This window comes from Halichoerus grypus, chromosome 9 (genome assembly GCF_964656455.1).
Source record: "Halichoerus grypus chromosome 9, mHalGry1.hap1.1, whole genome shotgun sequence".
Classification (NCBI taxonomy): Eukaryota; Metazoa; Chordata; class Mammalia; order Carnivora; family Phocidae; genus Halichoerus; species Halichoerus grypus.
The window spans coordinates 18729938-18757588 of NC_135720.1; the positions used below are offsets into that span (position 1 = coordinate 18729938).

At 33.9% G+C, this 27651-nt stretch overlaps 1 protein-coding gene across 6 annotated transcripts in view; it reads right to left on the minus strand.

Moving 5' to 3' along the window:
- STXBP5 (syntaxin binding protein 5) overlaps positions 1 to 27651 on the minus strand; it is a 182029-nt gene that overhangs the window by 151437 nt on the left and 2941 nt on the right. For all 6 annotated transcript variants that reach the window (XR_013441060.1, XM_078054605.1, XM_078054602.1 and 3 more), the window contains exons 3-4: positions 5083 to 5164; positions 1670 to 1770 (exon numbers count right to left, since the gene is read on the minus strand). Coding sequence is in view for 5 of the 6 variants with exons in the window: in XM_078054605.1 (XP_077910731.1) it covers positions 1670 to 1770; positions 5083 to 5164 (183 nt within the window). In the remaining variant the exon portion in view is untranslated. The remainder of the gene's footprint in view (positions 1 to 1669; positions 1771 to 5082; positions 5165 to 27651) is intronic.

A 27651-nucleotide genomic window follows, 5' to 3' on the forward strand; every position in this document is an offset into this window, starting at 1 on the left:
ATCTATCTTCCCAGGCAAGATGTAGCCCAACAGCAAATTTTGCTACTGCCCCCCTGCCAACTCTGGTCTCTGTCCACCATAAAACGTAGACAGGTCTTGGTATTGGCTAAAGAAGTCTGAACTGCTATGTTCTCAGCAGCCTTTTTAGCTTGCCTATTTTGGAGGGCCACTGTGGGCAAAAACCCAGACTTACAAACTGACCTATTTATATAACCTGAACAGATCAACATGTATCAAAGGAGGAATGGTCTGATCCTTGGATACGCTTTGGGCAGTCTGATGTCTGACTTTAACCGAAGACAGGTCCTAAAGACACTAACCCCACTGCATTTAGATACTATATAGACCCAGATTTCTTAACCCTGGCACATATACATATATACTCACATCTGCTCATGCTTACAAGTACACATACACACACATATATAAATGTTCATATATACACCAGAAAATAGATTTCATAAGCAATGGGGGCCTATATTTCTTGCTCATATTTCATGCCAAAGTAAGTTCCATATGAATTAAAGATTAAGCATAAAAATAAAATAAAAAAAATAAAGATTAAGCATAAAAAATGCAATTTTAAGAGCACTGTAAGAAAATATGGGAGAATGTTTAATAAAACTAGGGTAAAAAATGTCTTTCCAATACACAATGGAATATTACTCGGACATAAAAAAGAGTAAAATCTTGCCACTTGCAACAACATGGATGGATCTAGAAAGTACAATGCTAAGTGAAATAAGTCAGAGAAAAACAAATGCCATATGATTTCACTTATATGTGGAATTTAAGAAACAAAACAAATGAAAAATGAAAAAAAGACAAAAAAACAGACTCTTAACTATAGAGAACAAACTCCTGGTTACCAGAGGGGAGTAGATGGGGGGATGGGTAAAACAGGTGAAGAGGATTAAGAGTACACTTATAGTGATGAGCACTGATTAATACAAAGAATTGTTGAATCACTATATTGTACACCTAAAACTAATGTAACACTATGTTAATTATACTGGAATTAAAAAAGAAAAAAAGGTCTTTCCAATCAAAGTATAAAACTCACGAGTCATATAAGAGATTTCTATGACCAACTGTTATACTTCTACAAATTTATCTCAGAGATATACTTGTATAAATGGATGAAGACATATATGTATCATACTATCACAACCGAACAAAATGAACAGCAGACCAAAAAGGATATAAATGTCCACTGATGAAGACTAAGTAAATTATGGTACTTCCACGTAATAGAATATCATGCGGTTATGAAAATAACTATGGAAAATTGGCTTGTGCCAATATGAAACAATCTATCAAATATATTGTTGACTGAACACAAATTATAGGAAAAATATGTAATGCTTTCCCTTTCATGCAAAAAAAAAAAAAAGAAGAGCTATCTAGAAAGATTTCTGCCTATATGCACAAGGTATTTCTAGAAGGACACAAAAGAAATTTATGCGGTTGTCTCTGGAGAGGAAAATGGGTCTGGAAAGGAAGGAATCTTGCTTTTTATTATATATCCCTTGAAGTTCTTGAATTATTTTTTAGATTGTGCATAAAGTCTAGCATAAAAAAATAAAATCAAAGAATAAAATTCAAAGAAAATATTTCAAAAAAGAATAGCAAATACCTTATATATATATAGGGTAACAGAAACTCTTACCTTTCTCTGCAAAATTTAAGTGAATGTAGTATGGCAGGTCTCTTTTGACGTAAATTCCATAAATGTAAGGTGTCATCAGCCAAGGCACTCACAAGAGCTCCCTTAAAAATAAAGTGTAATATATTTTATATAGAATATATCTTACAAACATCAAAGCTACTAAAGAGCTGCCAAAAAAATCTTCCCAAATTTCAAAACTTTCAGCCAATAGATTTAGTTTTGAGAAACATTTGTCTCACCCAAATTCTAAATAGCAGATGTTATACAGTGTGTCATATGTAAAAACTGTTTTCACTTCCTCATTTTAAAGTATAATTTAGTACCTTATAAACTACAAATATACTAAGATCTAGTTGGATATTATGGTTGATAGCTATGTAAAATTAGAGGTCAGACTATAAGTTACTTGATCACTATTGTACATCTTCTTGACCGAAAGAAAAATATAGTATGAAGTAACTTTCCCATTTGGCTTAAGAAAAATTCTTCGGAATGTACTATGCCTAGATCATAATTCTACTACTAGAATGATACAGAAAATAAAGATAGCATTCAGCACACTATAACTTCAACTTCCAAAGGGTTGACCAATCAACTAATATAGAAAGTTAGAACATCTGATACTACTAAATACTATTAAGTATGGGGAAGCATCTCTGGCCCTATATGAGAATCACACAGGAGGCTCAATCTCACCCCTGAACTCACAAACAGAATTTTCAGAGCAAGGACCTACACAGGTATATTTTTAAAAATCTTTAGAGGTGATTCTGGTATGTGAACGGGATTAAGAATCTCTAGACTAAGGTTGATTTATTAAGACATGTGCATGTGTTTCCTCAAAGGAGTCAGATACTTTTCATCTATACTGAGAGAATAAGATAAAAAATACAACATGAAAAATTTATGTTAATTTCAAAAAAGGATTTGCAGTTCTATTCATCTAGGTTATTATGAGAAATCTTAAAATCTCCTTCCTTTAAACTAAGTTTCTCATTTATCAGAGAGGATTAAAATAGCTCTGAAAATTTACATTAAATGATCTCTCCAAGTCCTTTTCACCTTCAAAATTCTATGAGGGCTTCTCTATGGTGTAATTCCTACTGCTACAACACGACTAGAGGGGAGCAGAAATAAAGTCCATATGCTTTCACCAGAAAGCATCCTCTTATCTATTTATCATTTTGAAGCAGAGAAACTCAAAGATTCAGAGTATCAAAGATTTGTACTCTTCATTCTTATTTCCACCATAGTCAACTTCTTTCTCAAGATGTGCACACCATCTTGAAATCTTAAGGAAGAAGAGATGTAGAGCCAAAATGGCAATAATAGCTCACCACCTCCTAGCGGGGCTCCTTTACCTACATATGGCCCACTAAATATAAAAGCAAATAGCTACTCCCAATTGTCAGATTTCTGTAGCATCCCCAATTAAATATTCATATTTTGCTAAGCATTTTTTAAAACAGCAACATCATTTTTAAGTACTCAAAATGTAACATTTAAGCATGTAAAATAAAAGTCATATCCAAGAACTCTATGATGAATCCTATTGAAAAGAAACCTGTATGAATGACAACATAAATTACTTAAGATTTCTAAAATTTAGGTGTATAGGTAATCAGTTTGCAATGTTATTTACACTGGTTCATGTACTGCTTTAACAAATAATCTTAACACAAGTATAAAGATGGAGAATAGGTTAGTGGCTGCCAGGGATTAGGGACTGAGAGCAGGAGGGGGCCCAGTTATAAAGGGGGAGCCTTAGGGAAGTCCTTTATGATGATGAAACTGATCTGTATCTTGTTCATACTGGTCATTACACAAATCTCTATGTGTCATAAAAATGCACAAAACTAGACACCCACACTGACACAGGAGTTCATGGTGATGAAATCTAGATAAGGTCTGTAGTCTAATAGTAGTATATGGATGTCATTTTCCTGGTTAATATTATACTATTGTTATACATAATGTTACCATTAGGGGAAGATGGGGGAAGTACACAGAGAACCTCTCTATTTTGAACCTAACTGCCAGTAGAATTATTTCATAACAAAATTAAAAAAAAAAAAAAAATAGGAAAAATAATCTTGAGTCCTCATAAATAGGTTCAACAACTTTCTAGATTGTGATTTCTTTTGAATTTTAACATTTTACAATGCCTATTATACAGTTCTACACAGAATACTGCAGTTTTTAAAAACACTTCTGACCCTGAAAAACCTACACAATTGTATATTAATCTTCTGATAAAAACATTTTACAAAAGGTCAGAGGTATCGAGTGTTTTTTTTTTTTTCCTCTCACATACATTTAAGAATTTATTAAATGGAACCTAAGGACCTGAGGGCAAAAAGAATGTCCACAGACTATCACCACAACTAAAGATAGCAGAGCCTTTTCTGGAGTAATTTCTTTCTTCTAATGACCAGCTTTTCCTGCTCATCACTGCATATAGTAAATATCTATTCTCAGAGCTGCTCATATTTTAAATTGTTTAACTTTTTATTTTCCTTTTTTAAAAAATTCTAATTAGTTAACATAGTGTTATACTAGTTTCAGGTGTACAATATAGTGATTCAACAATTCCTTACAAAGCCCAGTGCTCATCACAAGTGTGCTCCTTAATCCCTATCACCTGTTTAACCCATTCTCCCACCTCCCCTCTGGTAACCATCAGATTGTTCTCTATAGTTAAGACAGTTTCTTGGTTTGCCTCTCTCTTTTTTTTTTCCCCTTTGTTTGTTTCTTAAATACCACATGAGTGAAATCATATGGTATTTGTCTTTCTATGACTGATTTATTTTGCTTAGCATTATACTCTCTTGCTCCAAGTCACTGCAAATGCTCATACTTTTTAAAAACCTGCAAGCATGTTATCTACCCTGCTGATAAAATAGTATTTGTTTCCTGAGCTCCTTCCTAACTTTATACTCTATCAAAAAGAAAGACATCATCAATTACTTCAACCAGTAAGTGACACAACAAGAATTCTGGACAATAACCAGTCTTCTTTTCTAATGGAATTTTGTTTCCCGGTTGTATTTCAAACAAGTCACAGAGAAGTATATTTTGTTATTTATAATAAACTCAATCTCTAAAAAAAATTTTAATATAGATTTCAGTGTTACATAACTTTCAGTATCCAAGAAATAAAATTTAAATGCAGCACCTTGTACCAAAAAGATTTACCTTACACCATTCTATTTGCAACACTGTTTTGAGAAACATCTTGCATTATTTATGTAACTTCCCAGGATGATGCCTTACAGTGAACTGCTATTAGTTCTGACCTATAAGAAATTTACTTTTGTTCAAATATTTAAATATCAATGCATGCAAGAAATCTGAAAGACCAGATGTGGCCCTATTTCATATATAAGTAGGATAGATTAAAGCAATTCACTAACCTCATTAATCAGGAACTGAAGTTGGATTACTGCAGCTCCACTGTCATGTTGGCAATAACATTCTACTCCTGGACGACCAAAGCTGTCATTAATTTCATTAAGGAGTCTACAGTATGTGTGGGCTTTTTATAGCAACTGTTAAGTTACATAACAGACTAATAAATATTCCAATGACCTGATATTCAATACAGGCTATTTATTGAGATTAAGATTCAGAGTTACATTTATTACACATCAATCGGATCAGCTAGCTTCCGCTGATAATCAGAAGTCTCAGAGATTACAGGTCTAAAATAACTGTTCCTTCTAGAAAATAAAAGAACTATCCAAAACAGCAATATACAGAACATAAACTAGGTTTAATACACTTTACTCTGGCCCAAGTTTCTTTCTTTCACTTAAAATAAAAAGAGAAAAGGTAGTTGATCTGCAGAGCATCCAATTTTGACCAAGGCAGCAAACAAATCTGAAAAGCAGAGACATGTCATTTTGGAATAATGCTTTTGGAACCAATCTTTTTACTAGCATTTTTCAATCCTATAGTGTTATTTTTCAATAGTGTAAGTTAATATAATGAAGAACCATGTAACTATGTTTGTAATTATAGCGTGATGATATTACCAATGAATGCATCAATCTTTTACAATAGACCTGAATTCAAAATACGCAAATTTATATTAATTTGCATATAACAGTAAACACACAACATTCTCTGTGTTAGGCATTATATTAAACATGTTATATATATTAACTCATTTAATTCCCATAATCTATGAAGAATATATAATTTCCCTTCCCCCCCATAAACAGATAAGGAAACTGAAGCACAGAGAAATCAAGCAACTTGTAAGTCACGTAACTAGAAAGCAGCAGAGCTGAGATTTGAATAAGCATTCTGGCTCCAGAATCTATACTCTTAATAATAAGGTATGCTAAATAAAGAACAAAACAAACAAAAACCCAGACACTTATACAATTTACTAAGTGCCAGGCACTGTTACATCTTCATAAACTTGAAATAAGAAATTAGCTAAATTAGCTATTTTAACATGTTACTATGCTAATCTACTTTTCACTAGTTAATAAATATTAATTGAAAATAAAAAGCTAAATCTAAAATGTGATCAATAATGTGATTATAGCCTTCTTTATATAAATTCATATTCAGGTGTATAGACTCTTTCTATATGCTTTTAACACATGCCCTAAGGTTCTTAAGAAAAAATAATCACACTAAAGGTTAAATTCCTATTTTCTATACACTTTTTCCTTCCGATTTCTAAAAGTTTTTCTAGGTGATATTTATCTTCCATGATTTTTTTCATTTTATTGCCAGCAATTAATTCTTCTATTATTTCACAGACTAATCGTGCATGTTTAGCCTATAGTACCTTACTCTGTAAACATCTCAAACTTTCATCATCATCATCATCATCATCAGTATTAGTAGTACTAGTTTTACACCAATTACCCAAATGCACCTAAAGGAAGCTAGATTTCAGATTGTTACTACTGGCATTTGGTAGTGACAAATCACACCTCGTTGGCCAAAGAAATACCTACATCCATTTCTTTTGTCAGGATGCCTCTTTAGCTAGTAAAGGGAGTCTAATTCTAATCTTTCCAGCTAAATTATCCTTTCTGGAACCAATTAGCAATTCTATAATTCTCATTTTACATGGAGCAAAACTTCTCATCTAACCAGATCAGTAAAACTAAGTTAATAAAAAATGTGAGCTATTATGAAGAATCATAAAAATTCTACTTACCTTATTATTTTTTTTTTCAGAAATCATACATAATTTTGCTAATCTTGTGATATTACCTTCTTTAAGTATGGCTCTATTAACTAGATTCAGAATTGTTTTTCTTAAAACATACCCATGGTGTGCCTGGGTGGCTCAACTGGTTGAGCATCCGACTCATGGTTTTGGCACAGATCCTGATCTCATGGGTCATGGGATCCAGCCCCACAACAGGTGCACTCAGTGGGAAGTCTGCTTGAGGATTCCCTCTCTTTGCCCCTCCCCCCCACATGCATGTTCATGTGCCCGTCTGCTCTTTCTCTAAAATAAATAAATCTTTAAAAATAAATAAATAAATTAATTAATTAATAAAAACATAGCCATAACTATCCAGGTATAAGATCTGTAGTTTAATTTATTTTTATTTTTATTTAAAAGATTTTATTTGAGAGAAAGCATAGGAGCCCATGAACAGGGGGAGGGGCAGAGGGAGAGGGAGAAGCAGGCCCCCTGCTGACCAGGGAACCCCGATGCGGGACTTGATCCCAGGACCCTGGGATCATGACCTGAGCCGAAGGCAGATGCTTAACCAACTGAGCCACCCAGGCACTCAACTAGTTTAATTTTTTAAATGGAACTTAAGATAATTGGCAATGCATTCTAAATGCAGCATTCACATACAATCTTACTATTTTTCTGATCATTTACTGTTATCCACACAACATCAAAAATTTTAAATGACTGATTTCATGAAGTCTTCCCAAAGTATTCATCCTGCATTTTTTATGTATTTTTAAAAACCCCTCTATTTTGCATTCACATTATCTATTCTTAAAGTAAACTAATTACTATAGTATCAAATATGACAGGCACAAACAGATACGGGAATACACAAAACTGATTATTGGTTAAGTAAAACATAAGCATATAAATCTACTAATTTGGGCCTACTGGTCTGAAAACTTCAGTATGCTGTGGGCATCAATCAATATTTTATTCACAGAAACTGCAAAGTGTCTATAAATCCAGGAAGTCAGTCAAGAAAGGTTTATTCTTATCTACACATGGAACTACTCCAGATAAAACTATACTTTTTTATGACACTATTATTAATATAGTCACTTACACCTAAGATGATAAATAAACTTTCTTAATATAATAAAGAAGAACCACTATCTACTAAGTTTCAGGTTCTGTGTCTTAAAAATGCAATTGTACTTAATCCTCATGGTAACTCTGAAAGGTAGTTATTATCCATATTTTACAAATTATAATTCTGAGGCTCAAAGAAGTGATTTTTCTCAAGATTACTACTGATTTCTCTCCCTCTTCCTTTGGATAAGGTAGTACTATGCTGCAGCCAGCCCTGAAGGATCCAAAATACTACAAAAGCCCTCTGAATTGGGGGGGGAAAATCCTAAATCATTATTTCATAGTAACAAAAAGTTTAAAATTAAATTTTAAGGAATGGAAGTTACTTATATATAATCAAAAGATATTAGTTCGAAATAATACAAATTCTAGAGCAAGTAGTTCTCAATCCTGGCAGTGTATCAGAATTCCAGCTCTACTGCAAATTTACTAATCACAAATTGCCTGAGAAGCAGCCTGGGTAGGTATCCTTTTTTGTTTTGTTGTTGTTGATGTGCCACAGGAACATCTGAGGCACAGTTGAGAATTAAGACATCTACTTTCAAGTCAGTTCATATGCCAGTTCCACCAGTACTTGCTGTGACCTGAGGAGGAGAATTATTACACCTCTCCACTTTCTTGTCTATAAAATACAGATACTTATCTAGTCTAGCTTGCAGAGCTGTGGTGAGAATTAAAACTACTGAGAGTGTACTCCCCAAATGGTACCCATTCATTATCATTATTTAACTAGTATATTCATTACTTTAACAAGAACTAAAGATACCTTATAGTGGACATACCATAATGTAAGAAAATAACTGACTATATTCGATCACTAAACAGCATGTCATAGATGCAAATACTCATATCCTTTCATATTTGTGTAATGATTCTTGCTTCTTGCATATATGGTTCTTCCTAATATTGTTATTACTAAGAGTTAACAGTTTTATCAGACAATAGTCAAACACTGTAACAAAGATCTGCTTTGTAAATTATTCCTATTGTTGGCTACATACAAAATGAAGAAAACCCAGAAGAAAATGTTATATACTGAACAATTCTGCAAAGATATTTATTAAAGAAATATTATTATGATGCCTACTCTTTTGCATTAATCAACTGTAAGACAAAGCCAAACTGTAAGGCTCCACTGAGTATTTCTTGGTGTCAACACATTTTGCCCTTTAATTCTGAACACCAATGTACTCTTTTAAAAATGGTGCTATCTTCCTATCATAGATACTTTTAGTCTCCATTTTTTTTACTGCTTGCTCATCAAGAGCTAGGGTATCTACCTAATCTTACTAGTCAACTTTGTCTCTGGAATAAACCAATTAATTTATATGGCCCATGACACAGGCCACATACCTCCTGCAAAACTACTTATGGCTTTTGTCCAGAAAAGCACCATCATAACTCCTGAATAAGAGCTACAGAAGACAAGGCTAAAACAGGTTCAGAGCAAAGTCTTTGAATGCAAATCTTTGAATTTATACATCCTCTAAGTAAGATCCTCTAAGTAAGCAACAGGGAGAAAAATATTTAAGGAAAAAAATAATATGATGAAATTAGCAATTACTGAAGAATAATCAGGAAGAGATATGTGGGACAGATAAGCAGAAACAAAGACCAAAACCAGTTAAACCTTTTATAATATTGTATCATCAAATTCAAATTTAAAATAAAACATTCATCCAATTGTCTAAATGGTGTTTTTTGTTTTGTTTTTGGAAAGGGAGGAAGAAAGGAGGAATTAGAAAGCCTTTAAGTACATCATCATAGTAGTTAAGATTTATTAAACAATTAATATGTAGCAAGTATCATATATATATTAGCTTACAAGAGTACCTCTTTTATAGGCTCTGTTGTTTACAAAAGAGGAAACTGTGGTACAACAAGGCTAAGTAACTTGCCCAAAACCATTCAGCTAGTTAGTGAAGCTGGGGTTTGAACCCAGGCTAACTCCAGTACACACACACATACCAGACCAAGACTTACTGCACAAAAAAGAGCCAATTTTCACATGTTGAAAGAGGACTTTACGGACGCCTGGGTGCCTCAGTCGGTTAAGCGTCTGTCTTTGGCTCAGGTCATGATTCCAGGATCCTGGGATCGAGTCCTGCATCGGGGTTCTTGCTAAACGGGGAGCCTGCTTCTCCGTCTGCATGCTCTGCCCCTGCTCTCCCTGCTTGTGCTCGGTCGCTCACTCTCTCTGGCAAATAAATAAATAAAATCTTAAAAAAAAAAAGGGAGGGGGGACTTTATCTCCATTTTGACCCGAATTTGTACTTTCTAACTGGTTAAGTTCTTCTTTCCAGCTTATCTTTTAACTCAGGAAAAGAGCCCAGTGGGCAAAGCATCTTGTAATGGACCAACTACCCTTCAAGCAATCGGGACTGCTCCAATACCAGCAAGCCCTCACATGACTGACCCCAAAACAATGATCAACCTGACCTTTACTGCCTACCTGCATGTACCCACTGGTCTCTGTCCCACATTTTCCTTATATAAACACAGAATTATTTTCAGCACGTTGAAGACAGTCTTTGAGATGTTAGTCGGCTGTCTTCTTGGTGTTGGCCTCACTGAAATAAATTATTTTCTTGTTTCACCACCACTTGTCTTCCTGCTTTGATTTTGTCAGCAGTCTTTTTGGGACACCCAGAGCCAGGTCCTCTTGCACCCAAAGGCCTTGGTTATAATGTAAATGTCACTTCCTGACTTGCTTTAAGTCATTTTAAAACCAGAGAAGGAACTTAACAGAACATTTATAATATTTTGCATCTGAGTACGAAATAAATTCAGAGTGGTCTAAAACTCTAAAACTATACCAAATGCAACTTTTAGTAGCAAATAGACATTATGAAACCAGTTGGGCACAAGCAATACACCAATCAAAAAAATTTTTTTCTAGACTCATCTTTCATGTTAGTTCATGGTAATAAATATCTATTAATTTTAATAATAGAGCACTACAGCCCAGCAGAATAAGCAAAAAGCTGAGTTCTGTATTCTAATTATGGTTGAAATTTTGAGACTGCCTTGTTACAAATATTTTCATGTGAAATGAACAGCCTACAAACATTTTAGAAACTTCAGCTATGAGAGAGGAACCGTTCTTAGCAAAGTTAGCCAAGATATTAAAATGAGTAAATGACCCTATCCCCCAAAAGCCCACAGAATCAAAGACTGTATTAATAGAATTAAGGACAAAAATCACATGATCATCTCAATGGACACAGAAAAATCCAACCCCCTTCCATGATAAAACACTCAAGAAAAAGGGAACTTCCTCAACCTAAAAAGGCAAGTATGAAACACCTACAGTTCACATCATACTTAATGCTAAAAGACTGAAATAGTACTCTCCTGTTAAACTCAGGAAAGAGACAGGATGTCCACTCTCACGATTTCTATTCAACATATACAGGATATTCTGGCTGGGGAAAACAGGCAAGGAAAAGAAATACAAAGTGTCCAGATTGAAAAGGAAGAAGTAAAGTAAAACTATTCTATATTCATAGAAGACATGATCTTGTATATGGAAAATTCTAAGGAACCCACTAAAAAATACTATTTGAACAAATAAATGAGTTTAGCAAGGTTGCACAACACAAGATCAATACACAAAAATCAACTGTACTTCTATATACTGGCAATAAACAATCTGAAAAAGTCAAGAAAACAATTTCATTTACAATATCACAAAGAATAAAATACTTAGGAACAAATTTATTCAACAAAATGCAAGACTTGTACACTGAAAACTACAAAGCATTGTTGAAACAAGATCTAAGTAAGTGGGAAGATATCCCATATTCATGGAACAAAAGACTTAAAATTGTGAAGATGGCAATATTCATCAAACTGATCTACAAAATTAACACAATCTCTGTCAGAATCCCAGCTGTTTGTAGAAATTGACAAGCTGAGCCTAAAATGAACTTAAAAGTAATATGGAAATGCAAGGGACCCAGAATAACCAAAACAATCTTTACAAAGAAGAACAAAGTTGGAAGAGTCACATTTCCCTAATTCCAAAACTTAATACAATATTACGGTAACCAAGACAGTGTGGTATTAGCATCATTACTGTCCAGCTCGATCAATAGAATGAACTGAGAATCCAGAAATAAACATTTATGATTGACTTTGGATGTCAAGGATGTCAAGAAAATTCAATAGAGAGGGGTGCCTGGATGGCTCAGTCGGTTAAGCGTCTGCCTTCGGCTCAGGTCATGATCCTGGAGTCCCAGGATTGAGCTCCGCTTCGGGCTCCCTGCTCAGTGGGGAGTCTGATTCTTCCTCTGCCCCTCACCCCACTCCTGTGCGCACGCGCTCTCTCTCTCTCTCTCTCACTCTCAAATAAATAAGTAAAATCTTTAAAGAAAAAAAAAAGAAAAAAAATCAATAGAAAAAGAACAGTCTTTTCAACAAATGGTCTTGGGATAACTGGATATCTACATGAGAAAGGACGAATTTGGACCCCTATCTCACACTATATAAAAAATATGAGCTCAAAATAGAGACCTAAATTCAAGAGCTAATACTATAAAACTCTTAGAAGAAAACATACATCTTTGTGACCTCAGATAAGGTTGTGGCTTCTCAGATATAACCCCAAAAGCATAAGTCACAAAAGAAAAAATAAATTGGACTTCGTTAACATTAAAAGCATTTTGTGTTTCAAAGGACATCATCAAGAAAGTGAAAAAAACAGTCCACAGAATAGGAGAAAATATTTGTAAATCATACATCTAATAAGGATTTAATATCCAGAATACATAAAGGGCTTTTACAACGGAGTAACAAAAAAAAAAAAATCCAATTTAAAAATGGAGAAAGGATATGAATAGACATTTCTCAAAAGAAGATACACAAATAGCCAAAATATACATGAAAAGATGCTCAAAATCATTAGTCACTAGGGAAATGCAAATCAAAGCCACAGTGAAATACCACTTGACCTCCTCTAGTATAAGAGTTTGTAAGGATGTGGAGAAATGAGAAGTCTCAATTAGTTGGTATAACTGTAAAGTGGTGCAACTACTTTGGAAAATAATGGCAATTCCTCTACGTTAAACACAGAGTTACCACAGGACTCAGCAATTCCACTCCCAGGAATATAAAAACAAAAGAAATGAAAATATACATACACGCAAAACTTCTACACAAATGTTCAAAGCATTATTCCTAACAGCCAAAAAAGAGGAAAATCCAAATGTCTAGCAACTGACTATTGGATAAATAATACGCGGTGTATTTATATAATGAAATGTTCAACCATAAAAAGAAAAGAACCACTAATACATGCTATAATATGGATAAACCTTAAGGACATTATGCTAAGTAAAAGGAGCCAATCATAAAAGACTATATATTATATAATTCCATTTATAAATGAAATGTCCACAGTAGATGAATCCACAGAAATAGAAAGTAAATAAAAGGTTGTGAAAGACTGGGTGGAGAGGGTAAGGCAGAGTAACTGCTAAATAGGTATGGGGTTTCTTACTGGGGTAAAGAAAATGTTTGGAAGTTAAGAAATGCTGACGATTGCATAACTCAATGGATATAATGAAAAGCACTGAGCCATACACTTTAAAAGAGTAAATTTTATGGTATATAAAAGTATCTCAATAAAACTGTTATTTAAAAAAAAGAAGAATCGGTTTGTATGAATGATAAATGATAATGCAAATAGGTAAAAACGACTGAATTTAAGGTAAAAAATGACTGCAATTATTAATGAAACAAATTAAAACATTATATTCTTTTTTTTAAAGGTTTTATTATTTTTTTTTTTAAGATTTTATTTATTTGACAGAGAGAGAGACAGCGAGAGAGGGAACACAAGCAGGTGGAGTGGGAGAGGGAGAAGCAGGCTTCCCACTGAGCAGAGAGCCCGATGTGGGGCTGGATCCCAGGACCCTGGGATCATGACCTGAGCCGAAGGCAGACGCTTAACGACTGAGCCACCCAGGCGCCCTAAAACATCATATTCTTAAATACAGCTTTAAAAATCCCTTTTATCTAGGATTTAAGATATCTATCACAAGCAATGAATGAATTTAACTATTTAGCAACTTAACTGAAATGCAGCATAGTAAGAGGTAAAAAAAAAAAAAAATCACACTAGTTTAGCATTTTTGCAATTAAGCTCCTTATTTCCTTCTGTCTTGCACTCAATTTTTAAATATTTTTATTTCAGGGCGCCTGGGTGGCTCAGTTGGTTAAGCGACTGCCTTCGGCTCAGGTCATGATCCCGGAGTCCCGGGATCGAGTCCCACATCGGGCTCCCTGCTCGGCGGGGAGTCTGCTTCTCCCTCTAACCCTACCCCCTCTTGCGCTCTCTCTCTCTCTCAAATAAATAAATAAAATCTTTAAAAAAAAAAAAATAAATAAATAAATAAATAAATAAATAAATAAATAAATATTTTTATTTCATTCAAGATTTAAACACAGGAAGTATTTAACAGAGGAGACATAACAGAGAAGACCCTTTATAAGCTTTTAAAATCCAATTAATCTATAAGCTCAGCCTATTCATTTTACCTTCCAATCATTTATTAGGCTGGTGTTACAATCACAGCAATAGTTCCTCTGTTTATTCTGCCTTCTGGGATTTCTACCGTACTGTCAGCAAAGTAGAATAAAAAAAATAGTCAAAGAAGCAGGCAATGGGACCCTATCCCGTGGTAAGTTCTGAGAGTACAGCTTCTAGGCAAGTTTTCACTGCTCTCAAAACCACTGTGTATTGTGCGCATATTTTGGCAACCTCTACTTTTATGAAGAATGAGATAATATCAAGACAGTATATATTCAGTAAATTTTTAAGATTTTTGAAGATTATATATCTTCTCAGAGAATCTGTTCATCAATTCTTGTCAATGAAAAAAAGGGCAAAGAAAGTATTGACATTATTCCAACCTATACAGAAGTGACACATTCAATTTTCCAAACTAGGAATGGAAGACTGGAATACATATAAAATGGAAAGCAACCAGAGAACTTTAATATCCTGTGCAGTTTCTGAAAATACATTTATATTCTGCAAAGTTTAAAGATGAGGATACAGATAATTGAACTTTTCATGAACTCCTAAGTGACTAATAAATTATCCTACAATATTATACATTTAATTATATAATATTATGTGAAAGTAACATTCATTGAACATATATTCTGCTAACAAACCAAGAACAACTTTGAAGGGTAAAACTGTTCCTCCCTGATTAAAATTATCCATCATAAACCCTGATGATTTGCACTAACTTCTATTACCATTTATTTTAGTGCATTCTTATACTTTTAGCAAACAGAGTAATTCACATTTCTAGTAAGCCTTCAAGGTGCTGCTACTCTCAACCGGCTTAATACTCTGAATAAAAGCTCAGTGGATGATTTTTACTGTTAATGGCTTCAGTCTTGAAGAAACTTAACCATAATGTGATTATTTTCAATAATAAAGTTAAAATCTAAACAGAACCATAATGTGGTCAAAGAATATTGATGAAAGCATTCTAAAAATGAAAAGGAGGAGCTTTAGCATCAGACCAACTCCACCATTTAGTGTAAACATAAACAACAATCATTAAGCAGCTGAGAGATTTCATTTCTGTTATTTCACATTATGAGAAATAAGTGACAGTCAACAAATAAAAGCAGTACATTATACCTTTATCCTACTCAAAAAAATGGAAATATTTCAAATGATCTGTGATAAATAAGACCACCTATGTGCGCTGCAGCTTTCTCATCTGGGAATGTCTCACCTGCCTCCTCCAGCTGACCCGTGTGACAACACCTACCTGCAACACTTCAGAGGTTGAAGACTCCAGGGGGACCCAGTCATGAAGGAAGAGCAGGGAATCCTTACACTTTAGTGAGTTTTACCTCCAAGAGCTCCACCAGGCTCCCACATATCTGAGAAAAATTCCCACCTGCTTCCAGCAATGGGTGGGGAAAAGCAATGATTTTTAATACACTGGAGCATTCTGTTCTTAACAAGATCTTCCCTCAGGAGAAACTAACAGGAGCCTAAACAGCTGAACTGTTTATCAGAGCTGAACTGAGGTGGTAGAAGGGAAATACCCAACTCCAACCCACTCTAGCCATCCTAACTCACCTAGGGGAGGGGGGAGAGGGGTGACTAAGAACTTGCGAAGTTCACAGTTCAGAAGCACAGGCTCACTAAAAGACTTAGACCTAATCATGGGACAACAGAATGCTTCTCCACCCATCACACCTTATCACCAAAAATCAATCTAGATACAGATCTTGCATTGGGCACAAAAAATTAACTCAAAATGCATCACAGACCTAAATGTGAAATGCAAAACTATAAAACTCCTAGAAGATAACATAGAAGAAAACTTAGATGACCCTGGGTATGACAATGACTTTTTAGGTACAACACCAAAAGCACCATCCATGAAAAAAAAATGATAAGCTGGACTTCCTCAAAATTAAAGCCTTGTGCTCTGTAAAACACAAGGTCAAGAGAATGAGAACACAGGCCATAGACTTGGGAGAAAATATTTATAAAACGCACCTGATAGAAGACTGATATCCAAAATATACAAGGAACTCTTAAAACTCAACAAGAAGGAAATGAACAACCCAATTAAAAAATGGGCCAAAAGCATTAACAGACACCTCACCAAACACATACAGATAGCAAACAAGCATATGAAAAGATGCTCCGTATCATATGTCACCAGACAAATGCAAACTAAAACAAGGAGTTACTGCTACAAACTTACCAAAATAGCCAAAATTCAGAACTGACAACATCAAATGCTGATAAAAATGCAGATCAATAGAACTCCTATTCACTGCTGGTGAGAATGCAGAACGGTACAGCTACTTTGGATGACAGCTTGGTAGTTTCTTATAAAACTAAACATACTCTTATCATACATACAATCTAGCAATCACACTTGTTGGTATTTACCTAAAGGAGCTGAAAGCTTATATCCATACAAAAGCCCGCACAGGGCTATTTATAGCTGCTTCACTCACAATTGCCAAAACTTGGAAGGAACCAATTTGCCCTTCAGTGGATGAATGGATAACTAAACTGTAGTACATCCAGGCAATGGAATATTATTCAGCACTGAAAAGAAATGTACTATCAACCATGAAAAGACACAGAGTTAAAGTTAATAAGTGAAAGAAGTGAATGTGAAAGGGCTACAAACTGTATGATTCCAACTACAGGGACATTCTGGAAAAGGCGAAATTCTGGAGACAATAAAAAGATCATTGGTTACCAGGAGTTGGGGGGTGGGGGACAGGAATAGATGAATAGGTGGAGCACAGAGGATTTTTAGGCAATGAAACTATATTATATGATACTGTAATGGTGGATATATGTCATATATTTGCCAAAACCCATAGTACATTTAACAGCAAGAGTGAACCCTAATCTATGGACTTTGGATGAAAATGTGTCTGTGTAGGTTCATCAATTATAACAAATGTCCCACTCTGATGGGGGATGTTGATAATGGAGGGGTTAGGCTGAGTGCAGACAGGGAAATGTTGGAAATCTCTGTACCTTCTGCTGAGCCCAAACACTGCTCAAAAAATAGTCTATTTTAAAAATTAATATATTAATAAATGAAGTTAGCCACATCCTCATGATTATAAGGATGGACATAAATTTTACTGCTGACTCACAATTTTAACATTCTGCTAGTCTGCTATTTAAGCAAAACTATAATGTGTACTATTTCTGCAGTAAAAATTTAATAAAATGTTAAAAATAACTGTGAAAGATGCATAGATCAACATTTAAAACTTCCTTAATGCAACATAACTTTTTACAATAAATTTCCAATGGCATGTGAAAAATTATGTCAGCTGCTTTCCTTTCATGTGAATGAAAGGAATATCAAAACAAAAAAGTAACTGCAGCATCTAGACTTATAGTATTCACTGGGTTAAAATAGGCTTCTAGTTACCTCTTCCACTATTATTTTGAGTAAGAATTTTTTATTATTGGTAAACAAATCAGAGTTGTTGAAAAATATTAATTCTTATTATTCCCCGTTTTGGAGTTAGGACTGTCTCTAAAGGGGTCAAAATGAATTATATTTATTATCACAGGCAATTATTTAGAATAGCTTTTGATATATAAATATATTTTGAAATGAACCACTTGCTCAGTCTACAAGAAATACAGGCATAAAGAGTGGTCTGGGTTAGAGAAACAAGAAAGAATGTACATTCTGACATATCAGGTAAAAACAATCTTTTATCCTAGCATCCATTCTCAGATGCTTAATGGCTAAGTTCTTTTCTCAAGTATGGCAAAGTGAATTTTAAAAGAAAAATACAACCCATTATGAAAAATATAGGACAGAGACTGAATAGATGGAAAAGTCTGCTCCAACACTTCTCCTTTTCAAAAGACAAAAAGAAAAAAAATACACAAAAGGAAAGCAATTTAGTAGGAAGTACTGCAATAGCTGATGCCACTAGATTTATAGTCACCTCTGGCAGAGCACTGCTGTGAAAAAGCAGAGGTACTGCTATTACAAGAAAAGATTATGTACTTTCAAGAAAGGGTAGGATTAATCACTTTTCAATAGACAATCTCACCAAGAAAACTTCAAAAATTCTAGATAGCGCTTACTGAAAGGGAAACAAAACTTAAACTAGGGATATAGAAAATCCCTATTTTAAAATTTTAAAAATCTCATTATTTAAACAGTAACTACCATATAATTGCTAAGACTATATATTTTACAAATAACATGTGCTAAGCAAATCTTAATTTTCAAATGAAGAATTATAAAACCAAAAATATTAGCTATTTTTAGTTAAAACCTTTTATATTTCCCATTTTAAGGGAATCTAAGTTACTCCAGAACAGCATTCATTTTTAATATTATTTATCTATTTAAAGTAGGCTCCACACCCAATGTGGGGCTTGAACTCACAACCCTGAGATCAAGAGTCATATGTTCTACGGACTGAGCCAGCCAGCAGCCCCTCAACATGCATTTTTAAATCACAGCACCAGTGAAGAAATATGTTCAGCATGCCTTTATTTATTTGTCTTATGTAACAACTTCCAAAAGGATTAACGCCAGTTAGAGAAACGGAATCAAGTAGAAATTAGCCTTATTTACTGAATAAAATATCTATACTTATTGCTACTTGAAAATGATGCAGTGAGCAACTAAAAAGTTTTCAAAAAGCAATCTAATTTCAGTTTCCAATTACAGTATCACACATTTTTCCCAAGGGACATGCAATATATCCAACTCTAAAGAAGGTAACCATGCACCTGAATTTGCTTCTAGGAACTTTATGAGTTTTCTTTTTAATACATTATTTTTCAGGTTGTTTTCTTCCACAAATGAAAACTGGTTATTTTTTTAATCAAAATTTGCAGACTACTACAAAATTGCAATATTTTAGTAAAATGCTTACATCCACTTTTATCTTTAAAAGTTCTCTATCTATGTGCATCTACGTGGTTCAGTTAAGCGTCTGCCTTGGGCTCAGGTCATGATCCCAGGGTCCTGGGATCGAGAGCTCCATGTTGGGCTCCCAGGTTGGCAGGGAGCCTGCGTCTCTCTCTCCCTTGGCCCCTCCCCTCCGGCTTGTGCGCTCTCTCTCTCTCTCTCTCAAATAAATAAAATCTTTAAAAAAATAAAAGTACCCATCTAAACGTATCTACATTTCTATATAATATTAATGAAAATATTAAAAGCTACAAATGCAAACAGTTTTAAGTAAAATTAGGTAGTAAAGGTCTCAAGCAAGCTGAATACTTCATTAATAGAACTGATTACTGAACTGCCCCCAAAGATGCCTAATTAAGCATCTTCATTATATTAATCCCCACCCAAAAAGCCTCTTTCATAGGCATACAGAAGTACTATATATCATTAAGAATTACTAATTTTTTCTTAAACCATTTTCTACTTATAACTAAAAGGTTAAATTTAAACTGGTAAGTTTCACAAATTATACTTGCATTAACTATAGAAATGCCTGTAGCAGTTCCTTCCTGAGCATTCCTCGCCACTACCGATTTAAAAGCAAGGCAACCTGATGAATTAAAACAGGGATTGGCAAATGTTAGCTTGTGGGCCAAATCCAGTCCACTGCCTGTTTTTATAAATAAGGTTTTATTAAAACACATCTATACTCCTTTCTTCACATATTGTCTATGGATGCTTTTGTGCTACATGGGCAGAGTTGAGTAGTTGTGTCAGAAACTAAAAAGCTAATATATCTACAATCTAGCCCTTTACAGAAGTTTGCTGACTCCTGAACTAAGAATCTAGATCTTCATTAAGATTTAGAGCGCACACACATACCCATCTTCTATATGATATTTAGTAGAGAACCTATTAAGTTGATTATTTAAGAATCTGTGTTCCTGAGGCGCCTGGGTGGCTCAGTCTGTTGAGCCCCTGATCTCTGGTGGTGATCTTAGGTCCTGAGATCAAGCCTCCTGTGGGGCTCCATGCTCAGCGGGGAGTCTGCTTCAGGATTCTCTCTCTCCCTCTGCCCCTCCTCCCCCCTCTAGAATAGATAAATCTTAAAAAAAAAAAAAAAAAAAAGACTCTGTGTTCCTTCTGTTGTGATTTTAGAATTGTATACCAACTACTGTCCCGCTTCTGGACTCGTGATAAAACAAAGGATACTGGTTAATTCTGTTTTACATTGCTTTAAACTCCACTGCATCTTCTCATATGTGGTACTGTTTCTGACAGTTTGTCTTAAAAGAAAATACCACTCAATATTATAGCTATAATTTCAAAAAGGTCTAATTTTAGCTATTTAAAAATGTCTACATATTACTCATAAAGAAGGGTAATGTGGAAATTTAGATTTTAAATGCTGAACTAAGAAAAAGATGGCTACATGGGTGGAACTGGGGATGGAACTAAATCAAATATATAATCACAAAGACAAAGGCATTAAGCTATAAAGATAAGAATTATTTTAACAGGGAAAAAATATTCTAGATTGAAGGAATCGCTAAACACATGGCCCTTTGTGGAACAGTAAGTAGTAAGAAGCAAACTGTGTCAACAATTCTTTCCCCTACTTACCTTCTACAGCCAAGAAAGAAAAAAGTTATGCAGTAAACAAAACTAGTGTCCAAAATTTCTTTAAAATAAAACAGGAGAGTAAGAGATTAAAGCAACTGGGATTACTAAATCCAAAATTGGGTAACTACTAAGTATTTAAATTCTTCAAAAATGTTAAAAGTTATAACATTAATATATGGAAGATAAGTTGGTTATCTTCTTTATTGTTGCAAATAAAAATTAGAAATAGGTTCAAATTAAAGTGTAAGATAATTATATTACAAACATAACCATCTTTATAGGAAGAAGTCTGAGTAATTAAGTCAGAAGGTACTGCTTCTTAGAATGATTTAGGTCATATGTGACTAAGGGAAGAGAGATGTATCAAGTACCTTTTGGTAGTCCTTCATGAAATCTTGGTTTATTTCATGCAAATCAAGGCAATAATCACCTTGTTTTACTTCCCAGGAAGTTTTGTAGTACTTTATTATGATTAAAATCTATATTAATAAAAGGCATTCAAACATAAAAGGTGATACATAGTAAAATGCCCTTTCCCATGTATCATTGTTACATTCTCAACAGATCTGTTTAGGTCAAACCAAAAACATTTCATTATCTGTAATCCCAAGATACTGTATACCTTCTGATGATGATAATATGCCATATCACTGCAGGAAATTCTCATTTAAACATTACAAAACAAATACTGATACTCATTATTAATTTTCTTTATAATGTGTCACTTCCAATGCATGAAATTAAAGCCAAACAAAAACAACCAAAGCTTACCTTTTATTTAGTGATACTCACCCCTACAGTCCAATTATTTACACATACGTTACTAGTTACTACTACTCCAAGTTACTAAACAATACCAAATTTAGCACTCAAATTACATACCAGCAATTCAATAGTCTATTAAATCTCTTATATAAAAATAAAATCATGTGATTAGGAACTGTGAAAATTAGTAATGGGAAACCTCACTAAAATAGGAGTTCAGAGGTTTTGGCAGGGGAGTTCTCATGCCCTACCACTTGTGGTTAGTTGCAGAGCTAACAGGAAGAGACGGACTTGACCAGGCAGTGGATATTACTCTCTTACTCCAGCCAGAGGAGGAGACACTTTCCTCATCACCCCCCGCCCCCCCAGGCAACAGCTCCACCAATGAGAAGCCACCACACTTTGAACTCCCAGTTTACTCCAATGGACTGGTACTTCCTAACTGCCTTCCCAACTTACCCCTTTTCTCCTTAAAAAAGGGTTCCTGTCCTTTGTTCCTTGCACTTGCCTACAATTTTTCAGCAGCTGGTTTGTTCCAGGTTGCAATTCTCTTTTATTTTCTAATAAACCCATCTGTTACTGGTAAAAAACTGACAGTTTTACTTTTAAGGTTAACACAACCCAGTATTAATTTTATGTAATTCCATTTTAATTTTATATCCTTACTATTTACACCCAAGACAGGAAAGTAAGCAAACTTGGTCAACAGTATTTTTAAAATACCCACGTTTCCTATGTCATAATGAGACCTTATCTGTTATACAATAAAAATGCAATAACCTAGTATCTTAAGTATTCAACGTGAGTTGTGTTTCAACAATGAAAAAAAGTCCATGTTTTTCATATGTTCTTTCCTGCTCCTTTTGTAAACAAAGGTTTACATTTGTGCATCTTCTGACTTGGATTTTGAATGCAATCAATGGATACAAAGTAAGGGCCCCACAATGGGATGGAGTCCAATACTTTATCCTCTTTAAGAGGTACTCAGAACAATCAATCAAAAGACCGCTCTACACAGAAATGGTTCAGAGCATTCCCAAATCCTCCACAGAAAAAGAAATTCTAAGATCCTAGAGCTGGAAAGACTCCAGATATCATGCATCCCAATTTCCCCATTTTACAGGAAAGGAGACTGAAGCCCAGACTAAATTTTAGCCGGCTTAACCAAAATTAGTCTGAAGACTAGAACACAAATCTTCTAAAGATAAAGTCATCCTTCAAAAATTCCTTTACCTCTTCCCTTCAGGATGGCAAAGTCAGGTTATGATTTTAAAAGTAAATGATACTAAAAAGCAAATGGAAAACAATACCAAACAAATAAAAACCCATCTACTTAAGGCAGAAAGGCTTACTAAGCAGACTTGATTCCCTACAAATTTTCAATCCCATTCAGATTCTATCATACCTTGTTTCCCTCAAAAAGAAATTCACTGCAAAGTAACTGCTTCCAGGCAGGAATCATTTCTGGTTGTTTCTAAAGTAAAAGTGCCTATTCCTCCTGCTGCAGTAGTTCATGCTGAGAATCACAACCTACTGCTGACACAGTACTCATTCTTCCTTTTATACAAAGTCCTCTTTAATAAAGAGCTAAGAGTTGAGACGTAAAAGTATTTCAAAGTCCTGTTTCTCCTCTGGAGCTAGAATTCCAAATGACTAGAATTCTACCATGGACAAAAAGGATGGCAGGAGAGAAGAGGAGATAAAAATCTGGCTTAATTCTAGCTAAATTTCACTTTTAACTGTTTCACTTTTAACTAATCTGAATAAAAATCAGATTTCTAAATTTTTCCAATACTGTTATTCTTTTACAAAATACAACTAATAAGCAGCAAGTCAAACATTCTAATGCTATCTTACAAGTGCAGAATCACTAAACATTTATTGCCTACTATGCATAAAAACTTTCACATATATTATCCTATTACATCTCAATAGCAATTTTGCAACCTTGTGATTGAGAACAGAGCCATTTCAATGACCCTTAAAGAAAAAAGAACAGTACTTTTTCAAGATTTTTTTAAAAGACTGCATTAGCTACAAAAATAAATGAAATTAAGGCCTTCTTAAATAGTGCCTGGCACCTAATTGCCTCTCAACAAGTATTTGCTAAAATAAAGTAATGAAGGACCTGAATACTAAAACTACAGAAAAACTTTCATAAAATCATATATTGAATATTCACCAAAACGGTCTCTGCATGGCCTTAAAAGCTACACACATGCATTACTGCATTTAATCCTGATGCTAACCTCATGACCTCAGTAGGATTATTATCCTATTTAATTGGTGAACAACTTGGGCTAAGTCCAGGAACACCTGGAACTGTGTGAGGCTAAGCTGCCATATTGACAGCAGGGGCAATCCTGGCATTTAGCAGGTAGAAGCCAGGGATATTAAATAGCCTGCAATGTGCTGAACAAACCCACAGAATTATCTAGTCCAAAATGCTACCACTATTGAGAGACACTGATCAAGAATAGATAATTACAATGATTCCTCACCAAATAACACTCAGATAACTCAGGTTAACATTCAAAGTTCTCCACCAACTGGCTCCTATTTCTGTCTCCAACTCAGTTAGGATCGCTATTCCAAACTATCTCTTTAGTACTCCTCTTAACTATCCTAATTCGTTTCTCTACTGTTGCCCATACTGCTTGCCTAGAATAATTTTCCCAGTCCCTCTTCTCTGTTACTCTATGTGATCTCTATCTACTAATGTGTCATCAAATGCAATGACTTTACTTGCAATGTGACATTTAAGAATGTCAGTAGAGTCCTAAATAATACTCTAAATTCAATTGTTTAACTAGTTTAGTCCTTTAGTTAGGACTGGAAACTTTCTGAAGAATCACATTCACCATTTCTTTTGAATACTCACCTAGAACAATATATAGCCACTTGAAATTACAGAATTATTTCTTGAAGAAATCATCTAATATGGCATCTTCATTTTGAAAGAAAAAAACCACTGAAAGACACCTAATTCCTTAGTGGCAAGAAAAGAACCAGAATTCAGGCCACAGTTTATAATCTAATGTTAGCACTTAATAAGTGTTGGTTAAATGAACTCCTACATACAAAAATCAACTTGTGAGCCTGCATTCAGCAACATTACACTGCAGTTTAAAAGACAATCCATGCCTTCAAATAAATAAAAAAGACAATCCAAGCCTTATCAGAGGTCGCCTATTTTACTCTATCTTCCACAAGTCAAGAAGACAATAAATGGTTTTTAAATAATGTTGATAATTATAACAAACATTCATACAATTTTTTTTTAAATTCAATAAATTTGAAGTTTCATTTTTCTGCTTAGTCCTTGAAATAGTCACACACAAAATGACTTCATTGTATTTAGACAAAAATACATTACAAAGATCAGGGTAGTCCATGGTTACAGTAATTCAAAATTATACTAGTAAACCAGAAGTCTAGATAAGGACAACAATAACATTACTAGAAATGCCTTCATTCTTCAGCTAAAAACTTTTTTCCCTTTCTAGATATTGATATGAAAATAGATAATTAGATATTTTATCCCAATAATTTTCAACCCTGGATTAATCATAAGAATCAAATTATACCTATTTCTACATGACAAAAAGAAGAGAATTAAGATAATTAAATCACATCACTGCTATATGACTTAGTATATAAAATTATGTTTTCCTGCTTCCCATCAGTAAATACATTCCAACCTCACATTCTTTCCAGAAGCCAAGAAGATTGAACATAAAGCATTTTTATAGTATCATTCACTTGCTATACATTAATGCAGGAAACATTAAATTTATCTTGCCTCATTACTGGTTAGAAGATTATTTAAAAATTCAGATTTTCACTAATTCTTGTCTGCAAACATTAGCTATCAGATGTAACTTTCTCATCTAGTTTTTTTAATACCTCAAAGTAGATTTAATATAGTCTAACATTCAGGAAGACATTCTATTAGTCAGATTAGACATGTAATGCAAATTCTAAATAGCCCAATCCTACTTCTGAAAACATCTACTTTCTGCTCCACGATCAAAGGAAAGAAAACACTTTATCTACAAGTATATTTCTGTTCCAAAGACACTTTTTTAGGCTATAAGAGCCTAATATGAGAAGAAAATAAAGAAAAATAAAGAAAAGGACTGAAAGAAACCAACTGAAATAGCAAAAAATATAAAAGAGCAAGAGCAACAGAATATACCTGTAATAAGTCTGCATGTTAAGCCAATATAGAGCTTTGAAATTAGAAATTATTAATTTTAATTTAGCTTTGAAAGTAACAAAACAGAAAAACATAGATCTTAAATTACATACGTGGAAATTAAGTAAAAATAAAAAGGTCTTAGTCATTTTCAAGAAATCAAAGCTGCAATAAATAAAGCTCATTAGCTTATCTGATACCTAAACCTAACAGAAGAAATAACTAGCTGGTATTACTGGTAGGGAAACCAATTTATCACTCTGGAATGTTCACACAAATCTCATTAAAAAGTAGAAACATGTTTGGTAAACAGTTTTCCTGACTTCATTCTAAATACAGTAAGAGAGATTCTAAAATTCAAAAAAAAAATTAGAGTATAACTGTAAACTATAATTACAGGTTCACTGTCATTTAGTGTTTAGCTATTAAAACGTATAAGCAACGCATAAGCAAGTCATGTACAAGTGAGAATTTTGGACACCCAATCCTTACTTTTATTTGGCAATTAGAATCAGGCCTATATTTTAACTCCTTTGTGTCAACTTGCATAATTACTCAAATGCATTAAGGGTAACAGTCTTGTCTAAGAAACATATTTGGTTTTATAAAATTGGACTCACTGGTGGTACTCACTCGTATTAAAAATAAAAAGGGCAGACTTGCTGTTAAAAGAAAAAAGTTAATATACCATTGGAAAATTGAGACTACACTGAGGCAACAGTAAAAGTTGAACCCATTTAAAAGAAAAGCAAAATCTAAAAATAATTAACTCTTTTTTTTCTTTTCTTTTAATCCAGTGATATTTTTTTTTTGTGGGGAACAAAAAAAAAAAATCTGCTTTTAGTTCCAAACAGTCCATCTAGATCCAACAATGCACTATTCTTGTCACTACATGGAGTTTTGTTGAATACCTAGTACCCACACTGACAAAATTAAACTTTTGTCCCATCTTCATGAGACTAAAATAGGAACCCTAAACTAGAAGGTAATGATCACTGGGTTTAGGAATAAAAACAACTGAACACCTGCAGCCAAAAATATTCTAGTCTCAAATATGTAGATATTTGGGCAAGAGCCCTTCAGACATACTCTTAGAAATTCACAGATTCAGAACTAGCCTGGTCAGATTTTACCATTTTAAAAGGAATGTGTGCACTACTGGTATTTACACTGAATGTAGACTTCACTCAATACATATCAACGGCCCATCTGAAAAGTTTTATAAGTATTTTGAAAGATAACACACTAATCATAAGTGAAACTTGAGGCATATCCTGATACCATATACAGCACTTTTTGAAATAAAGATTTTAAAAGATTATAAGAAAAATCAAGGCACATGTTTAACTAAAATGCAGGTTCCCCTCCTCTCTTCTCAGGAGCCAGATAAATTTAAAATGTGAGGGATAAAGTTCCTTCCTTCTCTTTATTTTTTTGACAATAGTAATTCTATTGTGATCATCTAGTGATTTTTTTTTATTTACAAACACATTACTTTAATATGCGGAAGCAAATATCCTAAAGATGAACAAAGCATTTGCTTTTAAAAGTCTCATGTTTAAGTTTAAAAATAAAGGTATTTTAGTTAAGTATGGTTAAATTTCATGATAAAAGCAAACAATTTTATTTCAAGCTCAATAGT